The sequence below is a fragment of the Erythrolamprus reginae genome, chromosome 4 (assembly GCF_031021105.1).
Source record: "Erythrolamprus reginae isolate rEryReg1 chromosome 4, rEryReg1.hap1, whole genome shotgun sequence".
In the NCBI taxonomy this organism is placed as follows: domain Eukaryota; kingdom Metazoa; phylum Chordata; class Lepidosauria; order Squamata; family Dipsadidae; genus Erythrolamprus; species Erythrolamprus reginae.
Window position 1 is genome coordinate 125,122,369 of NC_091953.1, and position 26,958 is coordinate 125,149,326.

Consider the following 26,958-nt stretch of genomic DNA (forward strand, 5'->3'; position numbering starts at 1 on the left):
TTCCCCTGCTTTGAAACTAAACCAGAGCAAAGTGTGTTTCACTTTGTGAAAGAAGAAGGACTGTGAATTGCCTCACAGCTGCAAGCTAAGTATCACAGAACTGATAAGGGACTTGTACCAATTACCAGTTTGTTTGGAGACGAGTGCTCCTTGCTATACCAAAAGAGGGCTTAGGTTAAGTGAATTTTCATTATAAAGAACATTGTTTTGAATTTTCAAACGTGTGTGTGTCTGAAATTTGTACCTGTGAATTTTTGGGAGGAGTCTACCAGAGAGCCCGACAGAACATGTTCAAGTTACAACCTTCTTTCTGCACAATCTTTTGAGACATAACAAAGACATCCGACGAATGTGTCTAAGTGCAGCATCAGCAACTTTATTTACAAATACAAAAGAAAACAGAAGGAAAAAATTCTTCAGTTGTATTAACCTGTTTATGAGGTGCATGGCGAGTTACATTTTTCAAACACGGGACCGTAAAGAATCTTTCACAATTTCCCCAACCGGATTTCACCGTTAAAGCACAAAGGGATATTGAATAAAGTGAAGTGGACAGTTTTGAAAGGGCAATATTACTTAAGCGTAGCTTAACTTGAGATAAAGACTGCAACCACCTCTGCGTGTCTTCAAATGTAATTCCCATAAAAGTTCTGCACGGCTCTCTAGAATGCGACGACTTTCTCATAAATACTTCAAAATAGGGCTTTTAAATGAAGGATGCCGTGCATCTTCTACAGGATCTAGAGAGGCAAACGTCTGGTCCTACAAAACACACCCCACTCCGAATATTTATAGTATTGAAGCAGCCGTTTCTTTCTCTGTCTGCTGCAGAGGCTTCCTCTTCATATGTTCGGATCACATGGTGGTTGGGTGTCCAGCTATCGACATCAGAAAGAAAAGAGACAGATTGTTTAGCGCAGAGTAAATTCAGGCTTAAAATAACATTATTTTTTATGAATGGATGGAAATTAAAAACAATTAAAATTTAAAGCTATTTTTGAAGGAATATATGACAATTAGAATTTAAAGAGGAAAAGACCTAGGAGATGAAAAAAGGAAGGGTGGCAGCCATAGTTCCCTCTAAGCTGAGCAGTGAGCAATCGCTCACTTAAAAATCATCATCAACTCAGAGTTTTTCAAACCTGCCCAGAAGCCGAGAGGGAAAGAGTGAGAGGGAAGGAGAGAGAGAGGAAGAGAGGAAGAGAGAGAAACAGATAGAAAAAAGAGAGGAAGGAAAAGAAAAAGAAAAAGAATGGGAGTAAGGAAGAGAGAAAGAAAATCAAAATCTAGTTTGAAACTAGCTCAACTATTTAAGTGGCATTTTGATATTGATAGAGTTGCCCTATTATAAGCTCACTGTTATAGACACACAGTACAGTATTTTATTTTGAAATTCTCTGAGGCAAAACAGGGTGGGTTTTTTATTTGTTTATTTTTTTGTTTGTTTGTTTGTTTGTTTATTTATTTATTTATTATTTCTGTGCCGCCCAGTCACCATATACCATGCATAAATTGTAATGGCCTAGGGGGAAGGAATATCTCAACTCCCCCATGCCTGGCGGTATAAGTGAGTCTTGAGTAGTTTACGAAAGACAGGGAGGGTGGGGGCAGTTCTAATCTCCGGGGGGAGGTTCCAGAGGGCCGGGGCCACCAAAGAGAAGGCTCTTCCCCTGGGGCTCGCCATGCGACATGGTTTAGTTGACGGGACCCGGAGAAGGCCAACTCTGTGGGACCTTATCGGTCGCTGGGATTCGTGTGGTAGCAGGCGGTTCCGGAGGTAGAGTGTAGAGAGAAGTAGAGTGTAGAGAGAAGTGATAATTATAGGTAACGAATTTGCGTTTAGAATAAAATTAAATAGAAGGCTGAAGTAAGCCAATTTTAACGCACTTTAAGAGATACGGGCATTACATTATCTATATAAGAGGAAGGATATTTAATTTTAGCTTGTGCTAAATGAAAGTTCTGGAATTGAGTTAAATCTAAAAGGTTTAGGAATGGAAGAGAGGATGATATGTAAGGAAAATACAGTGATACCTTATCTTCCAAACTTAATTGGTTCCGGGATGAGGTTCTTAAGGTGAAACGTTTGTAAGACGAAACAATGTTTCCCATAGGAATCAATGGAAAAGCGATTAATGCGTGCAAGCCCAAAATTCACCCCTTTTGCCAGCTGAAGCACCCGTTTTTGCACTGCTGGGATTACCCTGAGTTTCCCCTCCATAACAAACCCCACCTCTGGATGTCTGTGTTTTTGCGATGCTGCAGGAGAATCCCAGCAGGGGAATCCCAGCATCGCAAAAACGAGGGCTTCGCTGACAACGGAAGTCCGGAGGTGGGGTTTTCCAGCGATGGGAGCATCAGTGAAATCGCAGCATCGCAAAAACACCAAAGTCCTCAAAACCCACCTCCGGACCTCTGTGTTTTTGCGATGCTGCGATTTCACTGAGGCTCCCCTCACTGGGAAACCCCACCTCCGAACTTCCGTTGCCAGCGAAGCACCCATTTTTGCGCTGCTGGGATTTCCCTGCAGCATCACAAAAACACGGAAGTCCAGAGGTGGGGTTTCCCATGGAGGGGAGCCTCAGGGGAATCCCAGCAGCGCAAAAACGAATGCTTCGCTGGCAATGGAAGTCCGGAGGTGGGGCATCCCAGCAGCGGCGGTGGGTTTGTAAGGTGAAAATAGTTTGTAAGAAGAGGCAAAAAAATCTTAAACCCTGGGTTTGTATCTCGAAAAGTTTGTATGACGAGGCGTTTGTAAGACGAGGTATCACTGTAAGTTGTTTGATGTAAGAAGGAAATGTTATACAGTATATTAAAGTCTTTAGGCATAGATGCTGTGTTTCCTTTATGTTGTGTATGTTTTATTTCATGTTGGAGAAAAAAATTTATACCCCCCACCCCAAAACAACATTTTTTTAAAATAAAGGGTTTGTTTACAAAATAAAATGATTAAAGTTCAGAATCAAGTTTCCCAACATACTGTACATTCTACGACTTAGTCCTCACTCAACATAGAGCAGGCTATTTTTAATTTTTATTTTGTGGCGCATCAAATGAAATGTAAACAATTTAAAAGGGCATGTTTTTTCTTTTCCCCTCCAATAAGAGGGACTTTAAAGGCCATTTTCTCCACTTTCCTAGTTGGCTCTTGGATATAAGCTGCAATGCCTTTAAAGTCATGAAAATCTCACGTCAACTTATTCAGCTTTCTGCTACATATTTTACTATTTTATTGCACCCTTTACTCCAGTTTATAATAGCACTTAGACTTACACGCCGCTTCATAGCGTTTTACAGTACAATCTGAGCAGTTTACAAATGTCACCACATCCTTCTTTTATCCAAAGAAAAGAACATAACTAACCTTGTATCTATTCTGAAATTGGTTCCGAATTTTGTGCTTGCAATGAAAAAATAAAATAAAATTTTGTTTTTGTTAACTAGATAGGCTTATTGTTATAGAAACGGTTGTGTAAAAACAGAAAGTTGCACTTGTAATATTCTTATCTTCTACTGTGCTAAAGAGAGTTGGCAGCTGGTGCCTTTTTCTTTCATTTTTCCCCTTTACACTATATTTCTTTTCTTTTTCCTCCCTCTTCTTAGTTTCCCACTCCTTTAAAAAAAATTCTTAGTATTTTATATTTTGAAAAAACCAATTAAAAGAAATCATACAGTAAACAAATGTCAGCACAATGGCCCCAACAATCTCAGTCTTCATTTTACCAATCTCAGAAAGATGGAAGACACATTTAACCATGAGTGGTCAGGATCGAACTGGCATTATGAGCAGAATTAGCCTGCAATGCTGCATTCTGACCACTGCGCCACCATGGCTCTTAATGGAAAAATAACCCCTTAGTTCAGCAGTCTAGCTTGTCCAACTTTGATAGCTAACTGTCTAACCAAGCAAAGCATCTGATTTCTTTTAAAAAAACAACAACTAGAAAACCTTTTTAGGTGACTGGTTAGAGAAGGAGCATCTTACTTTTAAATCTGAGATAGCAGCTGTTGCAGAAGAGTTCGTTGTTCCGGATACGGACTTCTGCTCCAGCCTGTGATCCTCCGAGGTCCCCCTCGCAAGCAACACACTGTGCAAAGAAACCGGACAATTAGATTTGGTCACAGTGAGGATCGGAAGGTGAGTTGTCAGCCAGGGATTTTGAGAGCAAGGGGAACAGGGCGGGTGAATATCCCGCTACGTAAAGGAATCGCGGAATGGGAGAAATAAACCAGACTTAAAAGCTACATAGAATTGGAGGTCCGCAGACAATCACGTCTTGCTTTCTGAAACAGAATTGAGCAGTATGGCACATGGAGAAAGCAACGGTTTTGGCACCAAGCGGTTTCTTTTGAAGAGTCCCATGCAGATTCTTTGTGTTTCAGTCCAGCTAGCTTTCCTAAATGAGTTCCTGCCGCCCTTCGCTTAATCGTAAAAATGTCTATTTCGAATGCATTAAGGGACAGCGAGATGATAACTGTGACCAAATGTCCCCAGCAGTTGGGTTGGCCTGAATTCAATGCAGCTCATTGGCTAAACACATTACTTTACGTAAAAATCAGCTGGCCAGCACACACATGCACACTGGAGCTGAGCTAGGACAATGGCTTGCGTGCCAGCAAATACGGCTCTGCGTGCCACCTGTGGCACCCGTGCCATAGTTTCGCCATCACTGGTCTAGACAGTCACTTATCTGAAGGGGGCTGGACTAGAAAACTTCCACGATCCCAGCTCTATTCTATTCCTATTGCTATTATTTCTATTTCTATTATTTCTATTTTTATTATTTCTTGCACAGACCATGATGGTTTGCAATGCATATTTAGCCAGAGGATGGTTTGCAATGCATATTTAGCCATTCAGCATTTTGGGTATGCACTTATAGCTAAGCGCAGAGGAAGATCTGTGCAAAAGTTGGTTGCTTTTATGGAGTGGTGTCTTTTCCCTGCTGTGGTGGCACTGACCCAGGAACAATGTGTTCAAGGAAGTGGATGCGGGAGGAAGCCTGCGACAAAAGTGGGAAAACCCTTATTGCCTGTTCTGCTTTATCTTCATGTGTTCTCTATTCATTCTCATTTGCCCATAAATAAAAGCGCTAAATAGTTTGTAGCACATCAAAAGCATCCAGCAACAATCGAACCTGGAAGGTTTTCCCGTTAGCGGATTGATTTTGTTGTGTTGGGTCTTGCACCTTACACATAAGGGAGGCTAGCGAAGCTAGGACGGGAGGTATCGGCCACCACGCCAACGGGCAGGGACGTGCCCCAGCCTCTCACCGGTTGCGCCTCTCACCTTAAAACAATGTAAGTGATAGCAAAGGCCAAGAGATTCGATGATCATGGCCGCTCCTTTGCCCAGAGTGTTCCTGCAGCTTGAACACATTCGCTTTCCACTCACCGATCTAAATATAGAACAAGAATGTGGTTGAGAAGCAGATGGTAGAATACCAGCAACCGAACAAGGAAAAGGCAGGAGGAGCAGGGAATCAAAATGCAGGATTGCAAGGAGAAAAGCAGAAATCTTCTTCTTCGAGATGGAAATGAATCGCCGGAAAAGAGTTACCTTCTACAAACATTAAATGAAATGCAACTACAGTGTTCCCTCGATTTTCGCGGGTTTGAACTTTGTGAAATGTCTATACTACGGTTTTTCAAAAATATTAATTAAAAATATTTTAATTAATTATAGGGTTTTAATTATAGGGTTTTTTTCCCTATACCACAGTTTTCCCCGCCCAATGACGTTATATGTCATGGCCAAACTTTCGTCTGCCTTTAATAAATATTTTTTTTAATAAACTTTAATAAATAAACATGGTGAGTAATAATCTAAATGGTTGCTAAGGGCATGGGAAATAGCAATTTAGGGGTTTAAAGTGTTAAGCGAAGGCTTTTGATACTGTTCATAGCCAAAAAGAGTGTATTTACTTCCGCATCTATACTTCGCGGAAATTCGACTTTCGCGGGCAGTCTCAGAACGTATCCCCCGCAAAAATCGAGGGAACACTGTACAGTAGTACCTCTAGATACAAGCTGCTCCACATGCGAGTATTCCAAGTTACGAGCCATGAGGGGAGATAAATTTCTGTTCCAGACCCAAGCTCAAATTCGGGATACGAGCCGAGCGTCCACTAGTTGGTGCAAGAATCCTTGTTTCTGGTTATCTCGGAGGGGAAAAACAAAGTCTAAAGCCATTTGTTCCAGATACGAGTTGTTCGACATACAAGCTCCCTTCTAGAACGAATTAAACTCGTATCTAGAGGTACTACTGTATTACGAAACTCAGAGTTAGCCTAAATCAGGGGTCTGCAACAGTGAAGGGCTCCCCGTTGCCAGCGCTCTCAGTGCACTCCTGGTGAGCGGCGCATGGGCATCCTGCGTGCATGCATGCAGGCCAGCACAAGATTCGTCTTCCGCGCATGCACAAGGAGCAAAATCTCACTTGAGGATGCTCATGTGCATGAGATTTTACTGATTTTCGGTGGTTCCTTTGCTCCTGCGCATGAGCAGCAGCAAAAAACCACTAAAAATCAGCAAAATTTCATGCGTGTCCTCGTGTGAGATTTTGCTTCTTGCACATGCGCAGAAGCCAAATTTTACTTGGGTGCACACGTACACATGTCGGGGAAATGGAGATACGTGCACATCTCTATTTTTCCTACCGGGACGGCATGCTGGACTGTCTATGCTGTAGCCCAATTCTAGTCTGCCATCTTAAACACTCAAAGAGCCATTTGGAACTGTTTCCCACAGAAAAGAAAACACCAGGAGTCACAAAATCTGGGTGGGCATGGCCAACTCAACGTCACTCACTTCCACCAGTCATATAACTCCCAAGCCATGCCTACCCAGCCCGTCATTAGGGCAGAAACCCTCCTTGCCTTTCGTAAATAATTCCCTCAACACTGTCAGACTTCCTACTAAATCTGCACTTCTATTCTACTAGTTTTTCTCATCATTCCTATCACCCATTTCCTCCCATGTTTACTGTATGACTGTAATTTGTTGCTTATATCCTAAGATTTTTATTAATATTGCTTCTTCATTGCTTATTTGACCCCTATGATAATCATTAAGTGTCGTACCACATGATTCTTGACAAATGTATATTTTATTTTATGTACGCTGAGAGCATATGCACCAAGACAAATTCCTTGTGTGTCCAATCACACTTGGCCAATAAAATTCTATTCTATTCTATTCTATTCTATTCTATTCTATTCTAAACTTCTTAAAACCCACCTCTGCCGTCAGGCATGGGGGAACTGAGACATCTTCCCCAGGCGTATATAGTTTATGTATGGTATGTTGTGTGCATGTTTTTTAAATTATGGGTTTTTAACTTTGTAATATTAGATTTGTATTGTATATTGTTGTCTATTGCTGCTGTGAGCCGCCCCTAGTCTGCGGAGAGGGGCGGCATACAAATTTAATAAATAATAAAATAATAATAATAATAAGAAAGCCGGTTGTTAAAAAACACCATGAACCACAAAACCCTTTTGACATCTCTCTCTCTCAGTCTTTCCCTCCCTCTCTACGCCTCTCTCTCTCTTTCCCCCTCTCTGTCTCTGTCCTGCCTGCTTCTCCATCCACCACAGTTGGCCTTACCTTCTCAAGACAGGCAAGGAGTGACTGGGACGGGTGGGCAAAGGGCAGAGCCAGTCAGTGGTGGGATCACCTGACAGGAAGCCAGAGCAGAGGGCCCAAAGAGCTGCATGAGGCTCCAGAGCTGCAGGTTGCTGACAACTGGCCTAAATCATTTAACTGTCCTATAGGTGGCTAAATTTAGGAAATACCAGCGATTGGCAGCAGCTGGTGTGGTCAGGTGCTCCGTCCCAGTGGGAAATTGATTCACTCAACAACTGTGGCTAGAAAGGTCATAAAATAGGTCAAAACCCAATTTCACTCTCACGCTTAGCGACAGGAATTTTGGACTCGATTGTGGCCGTAAGGCAAGGACTACCTGTATAATTTTTTTTTTATAGTGTAACACACCCAACAACATTGTGAGGAATTCATAGGTGATATTGAGGATGGCCAGATTGTTTCTACCGCCCACCCGACAAACCGAGGGAGAAACAAAAATAATCAAGTCGATGCTTCTTATACCTGTTGCGCTGTTGCGTCCCAGACTGGGAAGGGGAGGTTGGTGACGGAGCTTGAGGAACCGAAGGTGTTGCGGGGATGTGGGGCAAGGAGGATGTTTTCATAGATGCAGAAGGGGAGGGAAGACTGGAAGATGGGGTGCGCATGTAGGCCCGATTGGAGGTGGACACCACGGGAGGAATATGTTGGCCAAACTCTTGGCTGCTTGACAAAGATGTAGACGATGAAGACTGGTTCATCCAGGAATGAGGTCTCCAGGAGTTTGTTCTTGAAGAGTCAAGGTTGTCTAAGCTCTCACCTCTGGAAGAAAAATGTATAGTGGCTGTAGCAGATTATTCTACACAAAAGATGCTACTTAACTGGAGAATAATTGTGGGGATGTCTATAGAGATTTTCAGTCATTGTTGTCCCAAAGGACACAAACGAACCTCCAAGTGGCCTCAACGACTTTCTAAAAAGAATGCAAATGACCAGCTCCTTCTGTGTTGGCCAGTTTTAACAGAGGCACGATTGATACCTTTTTAACAAACTGCATCACTGTTTGCTTTGGTGGCAGCAATGCCTCAGATAGAAAGCCCATAGAGAAAGTGGTGAGGACAGTCAAGATTATAGGAAGCTTGCTCTAAGTTGCTCCGAGTAAGTTTCTTTCTAGCCCTAACCGGGGTGCTATTATTGTTCCCGAGCTCTTTCATTGTTACTCTCTGCGAAGAACGTTTTCCAAGCCCTAAGTCTTTGCAGGGTTTTTTTCCCATTGGTCTAACTTGCTCCAAATGTTTGGTGCTAACAATGTTCCCATCTCTTACTGGCTTGCAAGCTCTTTCATTGTTATTCTCGGCGAAGAATGTTTTCCAAGCCCTAAGTCTTTGGAGTTTTTTTTCATTGCTCTACTTACTCAGAATTTTTCTTTCCAGCCCTCAACAATGATCCCAGCTCTTACTGGCTTGCAAGCTGTTTCATTGTTACTCTCCAGATAAGGTTTTTTTAAAGCCCTAACCAGGGGATAAAATAATGTGTTGAAGGTGACCAGACTAAGGATGCTAGCCAGATGGACATCTGGTGAGCAGATTCTTTTCCCTATTTTCCTCCCCAAAAACTAAGGTGAGGCTTATACTCTGAAAAATACAGTAAGTGGAAACCACTCCTGCCTTTACCCTAAGCCATGAAGGGCTTTAAAAGTGAACACCCAGCACCGTTACCTCCTCATTCTACCGCCGGTCAGACTGAAGGGCTCTTTGTGAATGCCGGAGTTGCGTTGCCGGATCCAGCTGCTGTCGGTGTGCAGAGAGGTCCTTTTCTTCATTTCCTGAAGGATCTGCTGCCTTTCCTGCTCAGCGGCTGACAAGCCCTGTTCCTTCTGAGACCTTTTCAGCGAGTTGGTGGTATTCCAAGATTGCTCAGAAAACTTCTTCCTCGGCCCTAATTTGAATTTTTTTTAAAAAAAAATTAGTTCGGAAGATGAAAACAAAAAATCCAAAATCAAAAGCATTGTTAACGTTGACCAAGCAATGCAAGACAATATCCTTAATAAAATGTGATTTAAAAAAACCCACATATTATGCTTCCCCCTTTGCAAAGCTGCTTCAAAATTGATATGCTTCTACATCTATCTGCAACCCAATTGACCAGTCATATACACTGCTCAAAAAAAAAAGGGAATACTTAAACAACACAATATAAATCAACACAAGTAAATCAAACTTCCATGAAATCAAACTGTCCAGTTAGGAAGCAACACGATTGACAATTGGTTCCACATGCTGTTGTGCACATTCAACTTCATACAGAGCAAAGTATTCAATAAGAATATTCATTTATTCAGATCTAGCATGTGTTATTTGAGTGTTGCCTTTATTTTTTTGAGCAGTATATTTACATGTACAGTATGAAAGGGAAAAAAGGTTGTAAAACAGTGAAGTTAAAGTTCAAAGCACTCTGCTAACAGTCTGTTATTGTGATTTACTCATAGCAAGTTTATACAGCTTCTTATCCCCCCCCCCCCAAAAAAAAAATCAATCCAATCATTATATCTGTTCGGTCAAGAATCAAATACCTTCTTTTGGTTCTTAATAATTTGGCATTAAGAACCAAACAGGACCACCTTGCACTAAAAAAATTACATTACATCAGTATAAAGAATATCAAACTCTCTGTTATACCAATCTTAGTTCAAACTTTCACTTTCTACATTAGATTACTTAATCCAGTATCAATTTATCCTGTAATTACTTGAAGATGACGAGTGAGAGCTCGTCGAAACGTCACCAGAAATTTCCAAATCCTACACGGGAAGAAACCCGAATATACCAAGATCGTATATTCGGGTTTCTTCCCGTGTAGGATTTGGAAATTTCTGGTGACGTTTCGACGAGGTCTCACTCGTCATCTTCAGGCTGGTGTTTCTGTCCTTGTTCTCAGGTTATTTACAGCAACACGAAGCTTAAAACTTCAGCCTGATGATGGTGAATGTGATTTCACCGAAATGTCGCATAGACATGCAAAATATTACACTCGGCAAAACCCGAACTCAGAACAATCTACATACATATACCCGTGAAAATCTACGAATATATATATATATATATATATATATATATATATATATATATATATATATATATATATATATGTAGATTGTTCTGAGTTCGGGTTTTGCCCTGTGTAATGTTTTGCATGTCTATGCGACGTTTCGTTTTTGCAAAAACACAGAGATTGGAACTCCAGCCTGATGATGGTAAATGTGATTTTACCGAAACGTCGCATAGACATGCAAAACATTACACAGGGCAAAACCCGAACTCAGAACAATCTACATACATATACCCGTGAAAATTTACGAAAACAAATATATATATATATATATATATATATATATATATATATATATATATATATATATGAAATACACAAAAATACTTATCATATATCACATAAACTATATTACAAAATTCTATGTTTAAATTTGTGTCATATCATTATAGTGTGCTACCACCAATTCTTATCTTGCCATCTGACTAACAATATCTTAATTCAATTTTCATATCTCATCTTTCCCCCAAATAACTAAGTATTAATATTTATTTATTTTTTAATATTCCATCCAGTCATAAAAGTTCCCCCAAATTTTCTAATAATCAGAATCTTGTTTATCTTTCATTTTCAAAGTCAATCTGGCAATAATTTGGCATTAGGAACCAAACAGGACCTAATCTGAAACAATTGTTGTTAGCCGCCCCGAGTCTACGGAGAGGGGCGGCATACAAATCTAAGAAAGAAAGAAAGAGAGAGAGAAAGAGAGAAAGAGAGAGAAAGAGAGAAAGAGAGAAAGAGAGAAAGAGAGAAAGAAAGAAAGAGAGAAAGAGAGAAAGAAAGATAGAAACAGAGAGAGAAAGAGAGAGAAAGAGAGAGAAAGAGAGAAAGAGAGAAAGAGAGAAAGAAAGAGAGAGAGAAAGAAAGAGAGAAAGAGAGAAAGAGAGAGAAAGAGAGAAAGAGAGAGAGAGAGAGAAAGAAAGAAAGAAAGAAAGAAAGAAAGAAAGAAAAATACTTTGATGCCGAAATGAGCCAAGGACAGAGAAAATCCTAACCCTCATTTATAGTCAGGGATCCATAGAGTTATATCTCACAGGTAGTCCACAAATGTAGTGAGACATTCTTTTTAATAATCTTTCTTGCCCCATTTCTTAAGTGGATCACTGCAGCTGTTAAGTTAGTGAGCCATAGTGGCGCAGTGGTTAGAGTGCAGAACTGCAGGCTACTTGTGTCGACTGCATGCAATTTGGCAGATCAAATCTCACCAGGCTCAAGGCTAACTCAGCCTTCCATCCTTTTGAGGTGGGTCAAATGAGGACCCAAATCGTTGGAGGCAATATGCTGACTCTGTAAACCGCTTAGAGAGGGTTTTAAAGCACTGTGAAGCGGTATATAAATCTACAGTAAGTGCTACTGCTATTGCCATTAATAAGCATGGTTGTTAAGTGAATCTGGCTTCCGCGCTGAATTTATTTGTCAAAAGGTCACAAACGGCGATCATGTGACCCCAGGACACTGCACTCATTATAAATATGAACCAATTGCCAAGCACCCAAATTTTGATCACGTGACCTGGTTACTGGTTGTAGCTAACTTTTTTCAGTGCCGTTGAAACTTTGAACGTTCACTAAACAAACTGTTGTAAATCCAGGACATCATATAGGTTGGCTTTTCCTGCCTCTCTGCCTGTTTTTCCCCCATTTCCACAAGCACACTTACCGCTGGCCTGAGGATTGTCTAAATCAGTAGTTGATCTGGATTTGTTTCTGGGGGGAAAAATGGTGAAATTATATTATAGAGGTTCTTTACAAAATGACATGTCACCTGAAACAGATATAAGCATCTCTGGACACACAAAGGGTGCTGAAAAACTTTGTTTGTTTGTTTATTGATTGTTTGATTAACTGACTGACTGACTGACTTACTTACTTACTTAATTTTGTCAAGTACGTATTAGTAATATACATAGATACAATATAACACTGTTTATATACATGAGATAGGTACTAATAAGATGGAAACATTAGGACAGGGAGGGTAGGCATGCTAGTGTGCTTATGCACGCCCCTTACTGACCTCTTAGGAATCAGGTGAGGTTAACAGTAGATAATTTAAGGGTGAAATTTTGGGGGTTTGGTGACGAAACTACAGAGTCAGGTAGTGAGTTCCAAACATTAACTACTCAGTTGCCGAAGTCGTATTTTCTACAGTCAAGTTTGGAGCGGTTTACTTTGAGTTTGTATCTGTCGTGTGCTCGTGTATTGTTGTGGTTGAAGCTGAAGTAGTTGTTGACAGGAAGGACATTGTAGCAGATGATTTTATGAGCTATGCTTAGGTCGAAGTAGTTCTAAGTTTTCTAAGCCTAGGATTTCAAGGTTGCATAAGATATTCTGTTGTGAGTAGAGGAGTGGAGGGCTCTTCTCGTAAAGTATCTCTGGACACTTTCTAATGTATTTAGGTCCGAAATGTGGTGTGGGTTCCAGACAGATGAGCTGCATTCAAGGATTGGTCTGGCAAAAGTTTTGTATGCTCTGGTTAGTATTGTGATATTACCAGAGAAGGAGCTACATAAGGTTAGATTCAGGGTTTATTTCTAAGGGTACCAATGAAGCCCCTGAGAAATAAGAAGTAATAACTTCACGGCAGAAAATAGAACTTCTGATAGGAATTTTCAAGGTACAACTTAAGTATTATTCAAGAGTTCCCAAGAACAGAGTTAGCATGTGGTTTTGCCTCTTCCAAGAATCTCAAGATTTTGGTCTAGGCCTTTTACATCTAAGCTGCCAACGGTTTCTTCTAATCTGTTGCAGATGTTCAATATATATATTTTCCAGGAGGAAAATTCATCCTAAGGCACGAAACCAGAATGGCATTTTACTCTGCCGAATGTCCAGGGCTGGCTTTTATTAAATGGTATCTCTGCATCTTTAGTGCCTGCAAACGAAGCACGCAAATCTAAGCCGCACCCCACACGAATGCAGTAGACGTCAGCATTGAAATGGCTACAGAGATCCTTAATGGGTTCATTCCAGATTCCTCATCACCAGCCAGTGGTGAGAAGCGTCCAGCCACATCTGGTGGGCAGGAGAGTCCCAGCCAAAAGAGCAGAACCTTGGGAGCAATGGTCCAGAGAGATTAAAGCACGGGGAGCCATTCCAGCAACTTCCAAACATGGGAGACACCAAATCTGTAATACTGATGCCCATGTTAGATAACACTGATGGAATTTCAAAGAGGTTGGAAGCACTCAGCTGTCCTGGTTTGTTGCTACCCTGGACCAAACCATGAATCCAGCACATAGGGGCAGTAACGGGCTGCCAAAATTTTTACTGTGGGTGTAGCTAATTTTGTGGGATGTGGCTTGATAGTCATGTGACTGGGTAAAAGTGGCTTGCTGGCCATGTGACCAGGTGGGAGTGGCTTGACAATCATGTCACTGGGGGTGGCTTAAAGGTCATGTGACTGGGTGGGAGTGGCTTACCGACCAAGATAAGTTTTCAAATAGGTGCTTGGACTTTTTCAGTTGATTAAGTGGCATTAATTGAATAGCCACAAAAAGGACCAATGATTGATAGCCTTATTTGTTGAGGAGCACAGTCACATTTTAAGGTTTTATACTGAACCCACAAGGTTCACTATGATAACAGATTAGGCAAGTAGCTCAATTTTCTTTAATTGCTATAAAAGTTCAGTTCTAGATAAAATGATCAAAGCGTTTATGGGGAAAAACATACTATTTAATTATTTGCTATTTTAAAAGTAATTGAGGATCATACAAAGGTACTAGAGAAGGATGGACAATAAAAAAACCTATTAAGTATTCAGTAAATAGTGCATAAATGTACTACCCCCACTGCATCCGCACCCTCCCTTGGGGGCAGGAGTCCATTACTGCGTAGGGACATGTTTAGGAAATGGTGTAACTAAAAAAGAACAGAATCACTCAAAAGTGATTTACTTTCCAGAAGGGAAAGACCAGGAAGTACAATTTCCTTTTAAAATCCCAAGCAGCACCATGTTAGTATAGTGTGTATAAATAGTTGGGTTTTCCAATATATAACTTAAGCCAGTAATGTATGGTTAAAGTAATTAGCGCACTATTGCTTTAAGAGCTGGTGTTGCAGTCAGTTATAAGAGGAAATCATCATCATCACCATCATCATCATCTCTCTCTCTCTCTCTCTCTCTCTCTCTCTCTCTCTCTCTGAGCCTAGAGCTTTGAGACTCTCCCTGATAGCTCTCTGATTCAATGCTGATTTGTCTATATGACTATTCCTTTGTAAGGACTACTGTGTGTAGTATGGACTATGTGCTCTAATATTGGTCTGTGTATGTATTGAGTAAGGTTTGCATTGCATATGTACTGAGAATATTGATTGCTGTATTTGTGAATGACTAGGATTGTTCCTGACTACGATATTTGCCTAATGTAAATAGTATTTATACATTTAATATATGTGGTCTGGTTATTTGAAGTAACATGGAAACATAGAAACATAGAAGACTGACAGCAGAAAAAGACCTCATGGTCCATCTAGTCTGCCCTTATACTATTTTATCTTACAATGGATCTATATTTATCCCAGGCATGTTTAAATTCAGTTACTGTGGATTTACCAACCACGTCTGCTGGATGTTTGTTCCAAGGATCTACTACTCTTTCTGTAAAATAATATTTTCTCAAGTACTGCTCATATCTCTGGAATATCAGCTGGATATCCTACACCTCCACGTTTTCCGTCATGCAGGGGTAATATAGTTTACTCCTCATCCTCTAACACACCATTAGTAAAAATCACTGATCTTTTACCTGTCGATATTGAAGTGCTTTCCTTGCTCATTGGAGAGTCTTGGTGATTCATAATGTCTGGAATAAAGAGACCATAAACAAGAGTTATCTGGGGTAAAGTCCAAGAGCTTGTATCCATCACCCATCCATCCATCTATCCATCCATCCATCCATCCAAGCCATAGAAGAGCCAACTTTGCCTACCCTTGGTCTGGGTTATTGGCTGAATAACCACCACTACCATATATACAATGTTCCCTCAATTTTTGCGGGTTCGAACTTCGCAAAAAGTCTATACCACAGTTTTTCAAAAATATTAATTAAAAAATACTTCGTGGGTTTTTCCCCTATACCACGGTTTTTCCCGCCCGATGATGTCATATGTCATCGCCAAACTTTCATCTGCCTTTAATAAATATTTTTAAAATAATCTTTAATAAATAAACACGGTGAGTAATAATCTAAATGGTTGTTAAGGGAATGGGAAATTGCAGTTTAGGGGTTTAAAGTGTTAAGAGAAGGTTTGTGATACTGTTCATAGCCAAAAATAGTGTATTTACTTCCGCATCTCTGCTTCGTGGAAATTCGACTTTCGCGGGCGGTCTCGGAACGCATCCCCCGGGAAAATCGAGGGAACACTGTACTCTGTTTTAAGTTTAGGATTCTAACATTGGTTACAAGCCCAGCGTGGAATGCTAATACAGCTTTTATAGAATGTCCATATACCCCCCCCACACAAACCTTAAAGCTAAGATTATAGAATAGAATAATGCAGACCTTTGATACTGATATCTTTGCATGGAAACCTCCTTGACTGGTTCCACCAGCAGCTTTTGAGATGCCTCTTCGCGGTACCTTGGTTCCTTGACAGGTTCCACTAGGAGTTTTTGAGATGCTTCTTCCTGGTATCTTGGTTCCTTGATTGGTTCCATCAGCAGGTCTTTAGATGCTTCTTCCCAATACCTTGGTTCCTTGATAGGTTCCATCAGAAAGTCTCGAGATGCTTCTTCCCGATATTTTGGTTCCTTGATAGGTTCCATCAGCAGGTCCCGAGATGCTTCTTCCCGATACCTTGGTTCCTTGATTGGTTCAATCAGCAAGTCCCGAGATGCTTCTTCCCGATATCTTGGTTCCTTGATAGGTTCCATCAGTAGGTCCCGAGAGGCCTCTTCCTGATACCTTGGTTCCTTGATAGGTTCCATCAGTAGGTCCCGAGATGCCTCTTCCTGATACCTTGGTTCTTTGATAGGTTCCATCAGCAGATCTCGAGATGCCTCTTCCCGATACCTTGGTTCCTTGATAGGTTCCATCAGCAGGTTTGGAGGTGCTTCTTCTTGGTATCTTAATTGCTTGGTTATTTCTATGTGAGTTTTGTGAGATACTTCTTCCCAAAACTTTGGTTCCTTGAATTGTTCCAGAGCTAAATTTTGAGATGTTTCTTCCTGATACCCTGGTTCTTTGATGGGTTCAAAAAGCAGATTCTGAGATGTTTCTTCACCATGTCTTGGTTCTTTAATTGGATCTATCAGAAGGTTTTGAGATGCTTCTTCCCAATGCCTTGATTCTTTGACAGGTTCTACCTGTGGCTTTTGAGGTACTTCTTCTGGATAACTTGGTTCCCTTGCATAGTACACTGTGTCTTGTCCGTTCCAATCCTTCCCATTTTCTATTTCTTGTATCTTTCTCTTTTGTTCCACCTGAAACACTCCTTGTTGTTGTAAGCTGCTTCTCGCTAGCTCACTATCTCTCCCCTGAGTCTCCGGCTTCCTTTCCTCTTCCCAATTTCTTTCGGAACTAAGAAAAGCAGTCCGGTTACTTCCATTTCTTTCCCACAAAGAAGTTGGCGCCTCCTGTACACTCCCGGTCATAGCAGGGGATGTCAGGTTAGTCTGCTCCTAGAAAAGAATACACGTTTTGCAGACGTTAAAACGCAGAAGAGAAATAGTGGCAAATATCTGTAGCTCAGTGTGGATGCTGTCAAAGTCCCTAATGAAGACAATGTCTTCAATGGGACTAAGCGCAACCCAGCCGTGTGGGATCACTCACGAACGCGAATCCTAGAAAGAAGAACCTGGACACATTCTCTCTCTGGGTGAAGTGACACAGTATAGAGCCATGTACCTCTTTTTATTTGGGAACATAAGGAAATGGGGATAATTACACATGTCAAGTGATACACAAAAATAACATAACTTCAAACATGTTTTTGAGTTCTTCCTTTTCCCACAGATATCACAAACCAATTTCCTAGAAACTTTTCCTAGAGCAAATGTTTCTCACACCTAATTTCTCTGAAGCCTTCTGCCTTATCACAACTAATCTTCCTTAATCACCCTCTCCTCCTGTGTATGCTTCAGGCAATGTAAATTTTCCCCCTTTGATCGTATAACGTCCTGTCTGGAGTGATGTAAACTTTGTTTATTAGTGAGATGTTTATTGAGCCCTTTTGTTTCCCTGTTGTAGTTACCAGGAATACAGATTAAGCAGTTAGCGCCGTCCTATCCTGGCTTATAGAATCAGGGTAAGCAGAGTATTTTTATGCTAGTGGTCCAGATATATATATTTATGATATAATCCTATTCTAACATTATGCTATATTGCAACAGCTCAGGTGTGAATCTCATGCAAGGATGGTCTGGCGCATGAGATTTTTGCCGATTTTTGGCATTTTTTGTTTCTGCGCAGGAGTGGATTTTCATAGAAACATAGAAGATTGACGGCAGAAAAAGACCCCATGACCCATCCAGTCTGCCCTAGATATATATTTATATGATATATCAGACGTAGGCAAAGTTGGCTCTTCTATGACATGTGGACTTCAAATCCCAGAATTCCTCAGCTAGCATGATTGGCTCAAGAATTCTGGGAGTTGAAGTCCACAAGTCATAGAAGAGCCAACTTTGCCTACCCCTGCTTTATACTATTTCCTGTATTTTTTCTTAGGATGGATATATGTTTATCCCAGGCATGTTTAAATTCAGTTACTGTGGATTTACCAACCACGTCTGCTGGAAGTTTGTTCCAAGCATCTACTACTCTTTCAGTCAAATAATATTTTCTCACGTTGCTTTTGATCTTTTCCCCAACTAACCTCAGATTGTGCCCCCTTGTCCTTGTGTTCACTTTCCTATTAAAAACACTTCCATCTCGAAACTTATTTAATCCTTTAACATATTTAAATGTTTCGATCATGTCCCCCCTTTCCCTTCTGTCCTCCAGACTATACAGATTAAGTTCATGAAGTCTTTCCTGATAGGTTTGATGCTTAAGACCTTCCACCATTTTTGTAGCCCGTCTTTGGACCCGTTCAATTTTATCCATATCTTTTTGTAGCTGAGGTCTCCAGAACTGAACACAGTATTCCAAATGGGGTCTCACCAGCGCTCTATACAGAGGGATCACAATCTCCCTCTTCCTGCTTGTTATACCTCTAGCTATGCAGCCAAGCATTCTACTTGCTTTCCCTATGGCCTGACTGCATTGTTCACCCATTTTGAGACTGTCAGAAATCACTACCCCTAAATCCTTCTCTTCTGAAATCTTTGCTAACACAGAACTGCCAATACAATACTCAGATTGAGGATTCCTTTTCCCCATTGCTTTTCTGCACATGCGCAGAAGGAAGGAAATTGGCAAAAATAATTGAAATCTCACACATGACGGCCTCCTCGTGTGAGATTTCGCTTCCTGCTCATGCGCAAAAGCCAAATCTCATGCCGAAGGGTGTGAAAAGGCAAAGAGTTTTCTTGCTGGGTTTGTGCTACCTGTCCAGGTACACTGCTCTCTATGGCAGTGTTTCCCAACCTTGGCAACTTGGAGATATCTGGACTTCAACTCCCAGAATCCCCATTCGCTGGCTGGGGAATTCTGGGAATTGAAGTCCAAATATCTTCAAGTTGCCAAGGTTGGGAAACACTGCTCTAAGGTACCAAAATGCTTTGCAGAGTGGTAGTAATAATGATAATGATAATGATAATGATAATGATAATGATAATAATAATAATAATTATTATTATTATTATTTATTGGATTTGTATGCCGACCCTCTCCGCAGACTCGGGGCGGCTAACAACAATACTAAACACAACATGTACAATCCAATAATAAAAGCAACTAAAAACCCTCATTATAAAACCAAACATACACACAAACATACCATGCATAACTTGTAATGGCCTAGGGGGAAGAGCTATCTCAACTCCTCCATGCCTGGTGGTATAAGTGAATCTTGAGTAGTTTACGAAAGACAGGGAGGGTGGGGGCAGTTCTAATCTCTGGGGGGAGTTGGTTCCAGAGGGCCGGGGCCGCCACAGAGAAGGCTCTTCCCCTGGGGCCCACCAAACGACATTGTTTAGTCGACGGGACCCGGAGAAGGCCAACTCTGTGGGACCTTATCGGTCGCTGGGATTCGTGCGGTAGCAGGCGGTTCGAGAGGTAATCTGGTCCATTGCCATGTAGGGCTTTAAAGGTTATGTTTTTTTGGGAGCGGGTGGAGGTTTATGTGCTCTCTATATTCAGCTTTTTCTCAACAAAACCACAAGGCCTGAGCTTCTGCCTTCCAGATGTTTTGTTTTTAGAAACGGCCTTGAACAAGCTCAAGAGCAAATTTTTGCCAGAGAGGTTCAAACCACAGAAAAGGCTGACAACTGACCTCCTTTAAGTAACTGGAGATGTCCTTTTCCGCCTCCTGCTGGGCTTTCCGCCACTCTTCATTAATCCTCTCTTGATCGCGCTTGTACTGCTCCTGTGTGGGGAGAAGCAAATCAAGACAAAGTCTTACAAAGGCAAAATGAAACTCTAAGAAACAGGATATTTTCCCTGCCGACACACCCAGCAAGCTGTCCCCCTTTGGTTAGGAACCCCATGCAAAGGATTGGACCAAGGAAGGGATGGGAATGCAAGGGAATTACAAACACACAGATGAGAGAGGTCGCTGCTTGCAGGCCGTTTGGCCTCCTGGGCTCTTTCTTTTCTTTTCTTTTTCTCTTTCTTTCTTCTTTTGTGTCTTGACATGTTGTGATTGTCTTTTTCTTTCTTTCTTTCTTTCTTTCTTTGTTTCTTTCTTTCCTTCTCTCCTTCCTTCCTTCCTTTCTTTCCCTTCTTTCCTTCCTTCCTTTCTTTCCTTCCCTTCTTTCCTTCCTTTCTTTCCTTCCCTTCTTTCCTTCCTTCCTTCCATCCATCCTTTCTTTCCCTTCTTTCCTTCCTTCCTTCCCTTCTTCCTTCCTTCCTTCGATCCTTCCTTTCCTTCCTTCCTTTCTTTCCTTCCCTTCTTTCCTTCCTTCCTTTCCTTCCCTTCCTTTCTTTCCTTCCCTTCTTCCCTTCCTTCCTTCCTTCCTTCCTCTTCCCTTCCCTTCCTTCCTTCCTTCCTTTCTTTCCTTTCCTTCCTTCCTTCCTTTCCTTCCCTTCCTTCCTTCCTTGTGTTGGAAAGGACCTTGCAGGTCATCAAATCCAACCCCCTTGTAGTGTGAACATCTCTACTCTGTTTTTCTGCCTTCAACTGCTAATCAAGGAAGACTCCTTTGCTGTTGGACACCACATGAGATAGCAAGAACTAATTGCATTGCTTTGAGTTGAGACTGACTGAATGTAGGCCAGCTGCTAATGAAGATTAATTAGAAGTTGACTTTTGGCAAGAAAGGATTGCTTTTTGATTTATGTGAGCGTGTGTCCACTGCTAAGCCAGTTATTAGCAGTGATTTATTGATTAAATTAAGTTCGTTCAAACAGTATGTTTTAATAATAATAATAATAACAACAACAACAGAGTTAGAAGGGACCTTCAAGGTCTTCTAGTCCAACCCCCTGCTTAGGCAAGAAACCCTGCACTACTTCAGACAGATGGTTATCCAACATGTGCTTAAAAACTTCCAGGGTTGGGGCATTCATAACTTCTGGAGGCAAATTGTTCCACTGATTAACTGTTTTGTCAGGAAATTTCTCCTTAGTTCTAAGTTACTTTTCTCCTTGTTTAGTTTCCACCCATTGCTTCTTGTTCTACCCTCAGGTGCTTTGGAGAATAGGTTGATTCCTTCTTCTATGAGGCAAGACCTGAGATATTGGAAGACTGCTATCATGTCTCCTCTGGTCCTTCTTTTCATTGAACCAGCCATGCCCAGTTCCTGCAACCGTTCTTCATATATTTTAGCCTCCAATCCCCTAATCATCTTTGTCGCTCTTCTCTGCACTCTTTCTAGAGTCTCAACATCCTTTTTGCATCGTGGCGACCAAAACTGAATGCAGTCTTCCAAGTGTGGCCTTACCAAGTGTTATTAACACTTCACATGATCTTGATTCGATCCCTCCGTTAATGCAGCCTAGAACTGTGTTGGCTTTTTTGGCAGCTGCTGCACACTGCTGGCTCATATTTAAATGGTTGTCCACTGGGACTCCAAGGTCCCTCTCACATTTACTACTGTTTACTAGAAACATAGAAACATAGAAGACTGAAGGCAGAAAAAGCCCTCACGGTCCATCTAGTCTGCCCTCATACTATTTATTTGTATTTTATCTTAGGATGGATCTATGTTTATCCCAGGGATGTTTAAATTCAGTTACTGTGGATTTACCAACCACATCTGCTGGAAGTTTGTTCCAAGGATCTACTACTCTTTCAGTAAAATAATGTTTTCTCATGTTGCATTTGATCTTTCCCCCAACTAACTTCAGATTGTGTCCCCTTGTTCTTCTGTTCACTTTCCTATTAAAAACACTTCCCTCCTTGACCTTATTTAACCCTTTAACATATTTAAATGTTTCGATCATGTCCCCCCTTTTCCTTCTGTCCTCCAGACTATACAGATTGAATTCATTAAGTATTTCCTGATACGTTTTATGCTTAACACCTTCCACCATTCTTGTAGCCCGTCTTTGGACCTGTTCAATTTTGTCAATATCTTTTTGTAGGTGAGGTCTCCGGAACTGAACACAGTATTCCAAATGGGGTCTCACCAGCACTCTATATAGCGGGATCACAATCTCCCTCTTCCTGCTTGTTATACCTCTAGCTATGCAGCCAAGCATCCTACTTGCTTTTCCTACCGCCCGACCACACTGCTCACCCATTTTGAGACTGTCAGAAATCACTACCCCTAAATCCTTCTCTTCTGAAGTTTTTGCTAACACAGAACTGCCAAATACAATACTCAGATTGAGGATTCCTTTTCCCCAAGTGCATTATTTTACATTTGGTTTATGGAATTCACTTCCAGAAGAGGTTGTGACAGCTGTCAGCCTGGATAGCTTCAAGGCAGGATTAGACAGATTCATGGATGCCAGGTGTATCGGTGGTTATTGAAACAGATGTCCATGTGCCGCCTCTATGTTGGTTGAGGCAAGCAGGATTCCCTTGAGTACCATTTGTTGGGGTTCAAGGGAAAGGGAGGGTCTTGCCTTATTTTACATTTGGAAAACTACTACTACTACTGTTGATTTTGATGCCTTTGTAACTGGGGGCAGAACGACATGTTGGGGCAGGGCTTCTATCCCCCAAATGCTTCACCTAGAAGGGAGGCCCTGGGGGAGGGTTAGTAAAACCAGAAATGCTTTAGTCAAGATGTTCTGCTCAAGCTCTAGCAGGAAGGGCAACAGCCACCGAGTTTCATCCAGACCTGGAGTAAGCGCTCCTGCTCCGCTTGCCATTTCTCTTGCCTCTTCCTTTCTTCTTCTTGATCCCAAGTCCAACGGCTGGAAGCCGCAATAGGTGGGACAGGGACCTGTAACATGAAACGAAAGGTTAGCAGACCCAGAGGGTTCCCCCAGGCATCTTGCAAAAAGAAGAATGCTGGGCTGGGATTCACCTTTGGATAGGAAAAAATGCAGGCGGGTTTCCTACTTACTGTTGCTACCGGTGGAATTAATGCACAGCTTCCTGTGGCCAAGCACCCTTCGAAGAGGGGGGGCGTACAAATCTAATTAATTACTTACTCAATCAATCAATCATCAACCAACCAACCAACCAACCAATCAATCAATTAATAATCAATCAATCAATAATCAATCAATCAATCAATAATCAATCAATCAATAATCAATCAATCAATAATCAATCAATCAATAATCAATCAATCAATAATCAATCAATCAATTAATTAATAATTCTGCGCATGCGCAGATAGCAAAATTTCATGAGGAGACACATGCACGGGGGATTTTGCCAATTTTTTTGCTTCCGCACATGTGCAGAAGCAAAATAATCACCAGAATTTATTTATTTATTATTTAGATTTGTATGCCGCCCCTCTCATGCGCGTAAGCGTCCTTTTGCAAGATTTTGCTTCAAGCGCATGGGCAGAAACAAAATCTCACCAGGCCGTGTGTTCCTACCCGTCGGTCATCCAGAGCTGCGTGCACATTGCTGGTTTTACTACCAGTGCGCAGTGTGGCCCATAGCAGCTAGCAACCCAATACTGAAAAAATGGGTGCTGAACTCTTTGCAGGGCAAATAATAATAATAATAATAATAATAATAATAATAATAATAATAATAATAATAAACAGTGTACAATAAACAAATCTACTATTTAAAAGAAGAAATATCTAAAAACCCATTATATAAAAACATACAACACAAGCATACCATACATAAAACTATATAAGCCTGGGGGAAATGTCTCAATTCCCCCATGCCTGGCGGTATAGGTGGGTCTTAAGCAATTTATGAAAGACAAGGAGGGGGGGCAGTTCTGATCTCTGGGGGGTGTTGATTCCAGAGGGCCGGGGCCGCCACAGAGAAGGCTCTTCCCCTGGGGCCCGCCAGACGACATTGTTTAGTTGACAGGACCCGGAGAAGGCCAACTCTGTGGGACCTTATTGGCTGCTGGGATTCGTGCGGCAGAAGACGGTCTCCGAGGTATTCTGGTCCGATGCCATGTAGGGCTTTATAGGTCTAACTAAATAGAGTTGGGAGGCACCTTGGAAGTCTTCTAGTCCAACCCTTTGCTCAAGCAGGAGACCCTCTACCATTTCAGCCAAATGTCTTTTTAAAAAGCTCCAGGATGGAGCACCCATAACATCTGGAGCAGGGGTGGGTTCTTAATGGTGCGTCCCAGTGCTGCTTCATTCTGGTAGAGCCCCACAGATTGCGCAATTGGCACTTGAGGGCTTCGGTGCTTTTTTTGCCAGTCTGTTGCACGGCGCCATCTATTGGTTTGAATTTTTATAGCAATAGCAATAGCATTTAGACTTATATACTGCTTCGTAGTGCTTTTACAGCCCTCTCTGAGCAGTTTTCAGAGTTAGTCTCTTGCCCCCAACAGTCTGAGTCCTCATTTTACCCACCTGGGAAGGATGGAAGGCTGAGTCAACCTTGAGCCCGGGGTGAGTTTTGAACTGCTGAACTACAGCTAGCTCTAACCATTGTGCCTCCCTGGCTCTTACCTCTCACTGCTTTTCTTCTTTCTCCTTTCCCTCTATCCTCTCGTGTTCAACTTCCCTTTTTATGATATTTGATTTTATTATTGTATTGGATATGAATTTCTTTTTCTCTTTTGTTTCTGTTTTTATATTTAAAACCTGTTGTGGTTAGCTCTGGCCCTGCTCCTGCCCCAAGAACTGTGAATGTGGAGGAGACATCCACATGCTGCAGGCCTGTTTTGCTACACCCCCCACCCCCCCCCGGTGGAATCTGATGATGAAGGCTCCTCTGACCAAGAAGACATGAGTGACAGGGAGGAGGAGAGTGTGGCAGACAGCTCAGAAGGAGATCAATTATCTAGCTCCTCCTTGGATTCAGAACAAGAGTTAATCATACAGCCACGCATGCAGAGAGCGATGCATAGGCAACAACAACTGAGAGATTATTATCAAAGAAAATTAGGCCACCTGTGGTTGGGTGGGGCTGTGGTAATTAGTGAGGCTGCTATAAAGAGCAGCCTGTGGGTTTGGCCATTGTGGAGGATTATCTGATCGTTGTGTTTCGTGACTGCTTTACTGACTTTGACCTTTTGTGTGCTGATTTTTCCCGGCTTTGAAACTAAACCAGAACAAAGTGTGTTTCACCTTGTGAAAGAAGAAGGACTGTGAATTGCCTCCCAGCTGCAAACTAAGTATCACAGAACTGATAAGGGACTTGTACAAATTACCAGTTTGTTTGGAGACAAGTGCTCTTTGCTATACCAAAAGAGGGCTTAGTTTAAGTGAATTTTCATTATAAAGAACATTGTTTTGAATTTTCAAACGTGTGTGTGTCTGACATTTGTACCTGTGAATTTTTGGGAGGATTCTACCAGAGAGCCCGACAGAACAAAAACCAATAAAGATATATTTTTTAAAAAAAGTTAATATTAACAATGGAGCATTACTTACGTCAAGTATTGTAGGTTCCTGGCCTCCTGGATTATTTGTAGGATTAAAAAAAAAGAAGGAAGAGAAGAGAGTGGAAAATCTTTGTTACTCTTATCTTAAAGAAACCATTCCAAATTCAAATCAGAAGGCTGCCGTGGAGCAACCCCTTTTTCCAATCAAGGATTCATCTAACATCTTCCAATAGTTCTTAAAGTTATAGAAAGGAAAATCCTTATACAGGTAGTTGTCGATTTACAACAGCACACTTAGTGACCATTCAAAGTTACAACGGCCCTGAAAATACTGCTTTGTGACCGACTTTCACACATACAACTTTAATAATAATAACAAGAGATGGAAGGGACCTTGTAGGTCTTCTAGTCCAACCCACTGCTTAGGCAGGAAACCCTACAATAAACCCTACGTATACAACATCTGCTTAAAAACTTCCAGTCTTGGTGCACTCACAACTTGTGGAGGCAAGCTGTTCCACCGATCAACATTGTCCTAATTGTCAGGAAATTTCTCCTTAGTTCTAAGTTACTTCTCTCCTTGTTTAGTTTCCACCCATTGCTTCTTGTTCTACCCTCAGGTGCTTTGGAGAATATCCTGACTCCTTCTTCTTTGTGTCAACCCCTGAGATATTGGAACACTGCTATCATGTCTCCCCTGGTCCTTCTTTTCATTAAACTAGCCATGCCCAGTTCCTGCAACCGTTCTTCATATGTTTTAGCCTCTAGTCCCCAAACCGGCAAACCGGAAGTGCATTTTCCGAGCTTCCGGTTTGCTAGTGCTGTTTTTTGCACTCTGGAGGGTTCAGGGAAGCTTTCCGAAGCTCTGGAATGCAAAAAAAAAAAAAAAGCACAACAGACAAACCAGAAGTTCAGAAAACACACTTCCGTTTTGCCCATTGCTCTGATTTTTCCATTCTTGGGCTTCCGGAAGCTTCCCTAAATCCTCCAGATTGCAAAAAACCCAGCACAACGGCAAACCGGATGTGCGTTTTTCCAAACTTCCAGTTTGTCCATTGGGTGATATATATTTTTTGCCTCCAAGGCTTTACAGAAGCTTTCATGATGTGTCTGGAGGCCAAAATGGCCTTCCCCAAGGTCGAAAATTATCTCACCAGTGTGTGCATGGACGCCGGAGCTGAAACATGACAAAGTCTTGTGTGTCCTCTGATATGGCTCCACGTGCCATCTGTGGCAAAGCGTGCCGTAAGTTCTCCATCACTGCACTATACTCTATGGCAGTGT

The 26,958-nt window shown here is 41.6% G+C and overlaps 1 protein-coding gene across 8 annotated transcripts in view; it reads right to left on the reverse strand.

Annotated features, from left to right (window-relative positions):
* Window positions 1-354: 354 nt before the first annotated feature.
* Window positions 355-26,958, reverse strand: part of LMO7 (LIM domain 7) — a 221,647-nt gene continuing 195,043 nt past the window's right edge. For 4 of the 8 annotated variants that reach the window (XM_070751345.1, XM_070751343.1, XM_070751341.1 and 1 more), the window contains 12 exons: window positions 25,724-25,749; window positions 23,029-23,133; window positions 20,073-20,165; window positions 16,199-17,316; window positions 15,443-15,499; window positions 12,352-12,398; window positions 9,303-9,522; window positions 8,110-8,406; window positions 5,291-5,399; window positions 3,986-4,088; window positions 3,365-3,400; window positions 355-878 (listed from right to left, as the gene is read on the reverse strand). In XM_070751345.1, coding sequence (XP_070607446.1) covers window positions 3,372-3,400; window positions 3,986-4,088; window positions 5,291-5,399; window positions 8,110-8,406; window positions 9,303-9,522; window positions 12,352-12,398; window positions 15,443-15,499; window positions 16,199-17,316; window positions 20,073-20,165; window positions 23,029-23,133; window positions 25,724-25,749 — 2,204 coding nt within the window. In that variant the 3' untranslated portion in view covers window positions 355-878; window positions 3,365-3,371. The remainder of the gene's footprint in view (window positions 879-3,364; window positions 3,401-3,985; window positions 4,089-5,290; window positions 5,400-8,109; window positions 8,407-9,302; window positions 9,523-12,351; window positions 12,399-15,442; window positions 15,500-16,198; window positions 17,317-20,072; window positions 20,166-23,028; window positions 23,134-25,723; window positions 25,750-26,958) is intronic. The other 4 variants (XM_070751347.1, XM_070751344.1, XM_070751342.1 and 1 more) reach the window with 1 other exon arrangement.